The sequence below is a fragment of the Alnus glutinosa genome, chromosome 1 (assembly GCF_958979055.1).
Source record: "Alnus glutinosa chromosome 1, dhAlnGlut1.1, whole genome shotgun sequence".
In the NCBI taxonomy this organism is placed as follows: domain Eukaryota; kingdom Viridiplantae; phylum Streptophyta; class Magnoliopsida; order Fagales; family Betulaceae; genus Alnus; species Alnus glutinosa.
Genome location: NC_084886.1, coordinates 18,459,574 through 18,465,818, shown reverse-complemented (window position 1 = coordinate 18,465,818; position 6,245 = coordinate 18,459,574). Strand labels below are relative to the sequence as shown.

The 6,245-nt window shown below is 38.4% G+C and overlaps 1 protein-coding gene across 2 annotated transcripts; it reads right to left on the bottom strand.

Moving 5' to 3' along the window:
* Positions 1-723: 723 nt before the first annotated feature.
* On the bottom strand, positions 724-5,911 carry LOC133875953 (origin of replication complex subunit 5). 2 transcript variants are annotated; one of them, XM_062314252.1, is made up of 5 exons: positions 5,359-5,551; positions 2,103-2,935; positions 1,592-2,008; positions 1,093-1,408; positions 724-976 (listed from the first exon to the last, which is right to left on the bottom strand). In XM_062314252.1, the coding sequence occupies exons 2-5, from the start codon at positions 2,933-2,935 to the stop codon at positions 926-928; spliced, it is 1,617 nt and encodes a 538-aa protein (XP_062170236.1). In that variant the 5' UTR covers positions 5,359-5,551; the 3' UTR covers positions 724-925. The 2 variants fall into 2 exon arrangements, with proteins under 2 accessions (XP_062170236.1, XP_062170229.1); XM_062314245.1 differs by lacking the exon at positions 5,359-5,551 and adding an exon at positions 5,718-5,911 and having other exon boundaries at positions 761-976.
* Between the last annotated feature and the right edge of the window lie 334 nt (positions 5,912-6,245).

Genomic DNA, 6,245 nt, shown 5'->3' with positions numbered 1-6,245 from the left:
AGTTTACTGTACCTTATTGTGGTAATTATTGAGATTTGATTTCACGTATCAAGTGGACTTCCTTTGCACGCAACTTGCACAAATTTGAAAACTGGTCCTTCGTGAAACCCTAATGTAGAATATATGGACGATTATGAAAGGTGAATAACTCTAGTGATGTCGTTAGAACATCTAGATTGTTAAAATATTAATTAAATGAATAAATTTTTTATATTAGCTTAAATTTAAAATGAATAATTATTTAAAATTAAGAGACAATGGAGAGGTCACTACCTACATTGTTTGTCCAATTTCATGTTTGAGTGCCTAAGACTGGTGTGCTTAATTCCATTGAAACACCATATACCACCTTAAAATAATATAGAGTTCGGTGCGCATCATAAATATATTATATAGCAAGCTACCTATTTAGATCTGTTTTTTTCTTAGTAGTATCATAACCTAGATATTCCTCCTTGGCCATACATATTTTCCAAGTTGAGGTTGCCTATTTCAATACACAAAGTGTCTTTACATATTACGATCGAGTAAGTTTCTTTTCAATGCAAAAGCATTAAGCTGGTAGCTCTTTCTTTCTTTTTTTTTCTTTTTTTTTTCTTTTTTTTTTTTGAAGATTTGACATATTTAGGGCAACAATCAAATACATGCATATGTACACCATCTTCTAGTTGGAGAGATTGGAAATTAAGTCTCTTTTTTTTCTTTTTCTTTTTTTGAAAGAAGTTGGAAATTAAGTCATTGCACCAAGACAGGACATAAATTATCTACAAACTAGTTTGTGGCCAATTCCTACAAACCAGTCTAATAAAGTAACATGTATTGTATCACATACCATATGAGAAGCACATATTTTTCTAATAGCACGTACTTCTTAAATCTTTTGAGTTGACGACCATGTTACAAGTAGCTTCCACATCACAAACCATTATCTTCGATACAAATACTTTGACAAAGGGAACTTAAGGCTCCTTGCCACCTGAAAACATTTGAAATCTTCCTATAAAAACGATTTAATGTAAATGAAAAACATTTCATAATGTTAGACCTAAATAAAATTGGTATCATATCATATAATAAGAGTACACAGATTACCTTCATAACCATGTCTTCAGACACAGTCGATCGATACCGAGTTAAGCCCTCCAATGGGCAGCTTCCTCCTTTAATTATAAAATTAGCATTGCAGAGACTGGATAGTTGCAACAGAACATCAGACATGAGTTTGCTATCCCCACCTTGAACTTCTAGTCCTTCATTTCCTTGTTCCTCTTCATCGATTGAACCTTCTGCTATGGATGTGATACACTGAAATATGGCTAATAACCTCTCTAACGGGAAAGTTCCAGGTCCCTTCATAAGTAATTCTTGTTCTGCAGTTTCCTTTTGCTCCAATGACTTCTGGGAGGGCCTAAGAATAATTACAAAACAAACGCAGATTTAGAAGTTCTTCTATTGCAAACAAAAACTGATAATACAACATCTCTGCCAAGGAAAGCAAATAGGATTCATAACCTTATAACCTCAAATAATTATAAAATATAGACTACACTTATGCAACATAGATTGAATATCAAATTGTCCATGCACTTACTTCCTCTTTCGTTTTCGACTATCAAAACCACCCATTGGATCAAAAAGCGAGGCATCAAGCGTAGCTGGGTTTCTTGAAGCAAGAAATGCTGATATAAGGAGATATTTTGCAGAAGTAGACATATGGAAATCCAACTCATCAATTTCTTCACAACCTGATTTTCGCCTGCTGCCCTTCTGCTTTATCTCCCTGTTGGATTTAACTTCAGTGGAAGGCTGAGATGAAACCTTAAATACCTCGTTCAGAGAAGGAGCAATATAAGGTTGAAGATGACTAAACAACATTCTCTTCATTTCTTCATTGGGAACAAGTCCCGAATCACTAACAGGTTCACAATATTTTTCAAATAATGGTGCAAAGGCAGTAGATAACTCATCCACCCTTCTGGTAATTCTACAGAAAGGCCTTAGTACAACACTGTTTGACAAGACACAAAACTCAAGCTCATTAAGAAAATCACATCAAGCAAAAGCTCAAACATGCAACATAACCGTTCAAAATGTGTTCTTACTCAAGGAAGGATAAATAAAGCTTCCGGTTTACTTGGTTCTTCATTAATATTTGACGATTATCATCTTCTGTGTAATCAGGAAAATGAACAGGTATAGGTTCCATGTAACCCATACTTGAGTAATATGTATCAGGTGAAGTGTTGCTGACAAAGATCAGACCCACCTCAGGCATCTTCAGAACGTCAAAGAGATTGAACAGAAAAGGTAATATCGTGGAACTTTTATCCCACTCTCTAACAAGCTCCAAATTATCAAATATCAAGTAGATCATATTTCCATCAGGCCATCCAACCAAATTTTTGTTGCTTGATTTCCCTGAGTTCCCCTTAAGATTATTTATGACATTACTCAAGGCTTCATGAAGAGAATTAACAAAATCAGACGGCCTTTCACAGCGCTTCACACTCGAATAACCATTGGCTGCATTCTTTCTATGAAGCAACAGCTGATTCAAAATGGATTCAAACAAGATACGGGGACAATAGCATGTACGACAACTTGAATAAACAAAAGGTCGATTGAGATGCCTGAAAATCTGAAGAATAATGCTGGTTTTCCCAGTAGAGGAACCTCCATAAATAAAGATAGGAAGCATGGGGGAATTAGAGGGACCCAAAAGGCGTACAAGCTCAAGAATCTGAACACGTCTACCGGGAAAACTAGATAACAGATCATCCAAACCAATGGGGCCTTCTCCAAACACGAGTTCATTGATTGTCAATGGGCGTGAATCACTTGTTTTTGTTGTTTCGACTCCATTTTTTGCAACAGTAACAGAAGAAGAAGACCTGGTTGTTCTTCTAGTAATTTGTGGACTTTCCTCCTTACCCATCTAATCAAATGTGCGAAAGAAAAAGCTTACTTTCAGAGCAAATTAGGAAATTACCAATTAAGGAACAAAAACTACAACAAAACAAGCATATGAACACCAAGTAATCAAAAAAGATACAAGATATGCAAAGTAGGCACAATAATTCAATAGCAACAAAAAAAAAACAACAACAACAACAACTATTCAAATAAAATTGAATTGAAAAGGGAAAAGGAAAAGTAAACTAAAAATTGAAAGAATACCTTCAGTAACAATATAAACATATAAGGTTATAAAACTAAAGTTCAAAGTTTTCATTCTTAGTGAATTCATATAGTAAATTCTCGATGTACGGCTATTTTCTTTTCTGGAGAAAAGCTTTGACACTTTTCAAAATTCTCAATGGTCTGAATTATAATTAAACTTCTGAAAAAGAAAGTGGCAAAATTCTTAACTTTACCTAACTGTAAAATTCAACATGAAAATTGTTAGAAAATAACGGGAAGACAGAAAACAGAGAAAGGAAGAAGGAGAAGAGGAGAACACAAGGTAAGTAAAGGACTACATCTTGCTGATTTTCGTTACACATTTTAGTTACAAGAGTGAACAATATATAGAGATGTAAAGGGAAGCACATCCCAGAAATTATGGAGTGAAATCTAGAGGAAATCAGGGAAACTTGGGGAAGATGATTTGCTTCTGATATGGTTCCTGTCAGTGTGAAATCAGCTTTTAATATGGTTGTCACTGAGCATGGTTGCTGTCACAGAAGATCAAGGAATGGGCTTAGTGTCTTCTGATGCAATGATTAGCTAGCTGGATCATGGTTTGAGTCTGATGACTTGCTGATGTTATGCTGATCTGCAGTGGATGAATTGTTGATGTGGTGCAGAGATTTATCCTCTACATCCCCCCACAAACTGATGGGAAGAACTTCCTTTGGTTTGTCTTTTGCTTCTTATCAGCATTTTTTTTTTTTTTGGATTGGCCCAGGTTTTCAAAATGTATCTCAAAGCCTTTGTCTCGAGCCGACAGGGATGTGATGATTCTGGCATGTGGAGACGTGGCCGAATGTGATTCACCCAGCTGAGAGAATGATGACACTGGATGACTTTTGAGAAGTGGACATTAGATTTGGGGAAAGATGAGGTGGTTGGCCGGGTCGGTTGCGGCGGCAAAGCAGTATAGAGGAACCTGCAGGAGAGGAAGGATTGACACCGGTGCAGGGGATTAAGCTCGGATGGATTTCTGCATTTTTCTGCTCTTGCTTGCTTGATTGTTTGTCTTGAAGCTTGTTTCGATTCAACTGTAGACATGGAGATGCCGTTGAAGAGTTGGGAGAATGTGAGCAGAGTGGTTTCAGAAATGGTAAACACGGAAGGTGTTTGACTTCTCGGCAGTGTTTGTTTGTTTGCAGGGACCATGTTTGGAGTGGATGTGGGTGTTGGTGAAGTGTTTGAAGATGAGAGGTTTGTGGTTGCCATGTGAAGGATTGAAAGACTTGTGGTGTTCTGCAATGGTAACTTGCTGAAGAGGAGATATCTTCTTGATGCTGACGGTGCTAAGGTGTTTGAAATAAAGAGGAGGAGAAACAGAGGTGATGGGTGTGACTAAGGTGTTTGAAGAAATGCCTCAAAGAGAGGTTCGGCAGAAGAACAAAACTGGGAACGGCTGAGTTGAGAAGATGCTGGTGATGCTGCATCTTGGCTTTGTGGACAGGTTCGGCTGAGGAAGGACTGGTGCAGTACGAAAGGGGTGGTTTAATTTTTAACAAAGGCTGCAACATGAAGGACCGAAAGATTGGCGTCTCTGATACCATGTTAGAAAATAAAGGGAAGACAGAAAACAGAGAAAGGAAGAAGGAGAAGAGGAGAACACAAGGTAAGTAAAGGACTACATCTTGCTGATTTTCATTACACATTTTAGTTACAATAGTGAACAATATATAGAGATGTAAAGGGAAGCACATCCCAGAAATTATGGAGTGAAATCTAGAGGAAATCAGGGAAACTTGGGGAAGATGGTTTGCTTCTGATATGGTTCCTGTCAGGAGTGAAATCAGCTTTTAATATGGTTGTCACTGAGCATGGTTGCTGTCACAGAAGATCAAGGAATGGGCTTAGTGTCTTCTGATGTCATGATTAGCTTGCTGGATCATGGTTTGAGTCTGATGACTTGCTGATGTTATGCTGATCTGCAGTGGATGACTTGTTGATGTGGGGCAGAGATTTATCCTCTAACAAAAATAATTGTGCTAACCAGATCAACCCAACATCGCTTCGTTCATTAAATCGAATCTAACAATTAATTTAGGTGAGGAAACTCAAAATTTTTATTTCGTTTTATGTTCTTTTTCTTTGTTTTCTCGGCAACCAAACAAGGAGCAAAGCCTTAAACCATTGAAAAAGAAGAAGAAGAAGGAGGAGGAGGAGGTAGAGGGTTACCTGAAGAAGATTCTGCTAGGACAATCTGGGACGTAAAATGGAGACGCTTAGCAATTACGGGGTTCCTCAAAGTGCTTCGTTAAACAAAACTCTAGTTTGGGGCGCCGAGAAAAAATGCGAGAGAAAAAAAAAAATCTTTCCCGCCAATGAGCTTTTATTTGGTGCTTGTAAGTGCACGAGTTTACTATACTTTCAAAAATCCAAAACAGTCACTTTGAGAAAATTTTCCACCCCCTGCCCCCGAATAATTCTTCATCCCCCCCCCCCCCCCCCCCCACCCCCCCCTCAAAATCCACTCATTCAAGTTTTAACAATTATATATAGGGTTTCAACCAAGAAATATGAGAAATCAAACTTACAGAAGGCGGCGTGCGGTGGTTGTGGATGTTGGCGTTCCTCGACGGCCTGGCTCGACGGTTTGCGGGCAGCGACGCCCGATTCTTGGTTGTCCTTCACTTCGCAGAGAGAGAGAGAGACGAGAGCAGACTGACAGAGAGTGAGAGTGAGAGACGAGACGCTGAGAAGTGTCTTGTTTAGGGTTGATAAAAACGACATAGTTTTAGGAAGAAAGATATATGCTCCCATGGGTCCCACGGGGGTGGTTCGACCACCCCCAGACCGGCCGGCCTGAGGATGGCCAAATCACCCCCATGGCCCTTGGGGGTGGTTTGGCCACCCCAGACCGGTTAATAGGGTAGCTCAGACACCCCTCTTTTTTTTCTTTTTTCTTTTTTCAATTTTTTAGAAGTTTTTAATATTTTTTTAATTTTTAAATACTTTTTATTTTTTATTTTTCATACTACAACACGTGTCAATCCTCAGGAGTTGACACGTGGTGGACTATTAGTTTTTGGACAGAAAACTTGACTGAGGTACTAATTTAATCT

Bases quoted from the DNA above. Each gene is read 5' to 3' on its own strand.
- LOC133875953 (XM_062314245.1), bottom strand. From the start codon at position 2,935: ATGGGTAAGGAGGAAAGTCCACAAATTACTAGAAGAACAACCAGGTCT. The intron at 1,409-1,591 runs GTAAGTGCATGG...AATTATTCTTAG, and splicing joins AGTCGAAAACGAAAGAGGAA to GCCCTCCCAGAAGTCATTGG. The intron at 977-1,092 runs GTAATCTGTGTA...AAATGTTTTCAG, and splicing joins CTGAAGACATGGTTATGAAG to GTGGCAAGGAGCCTTAAGTT.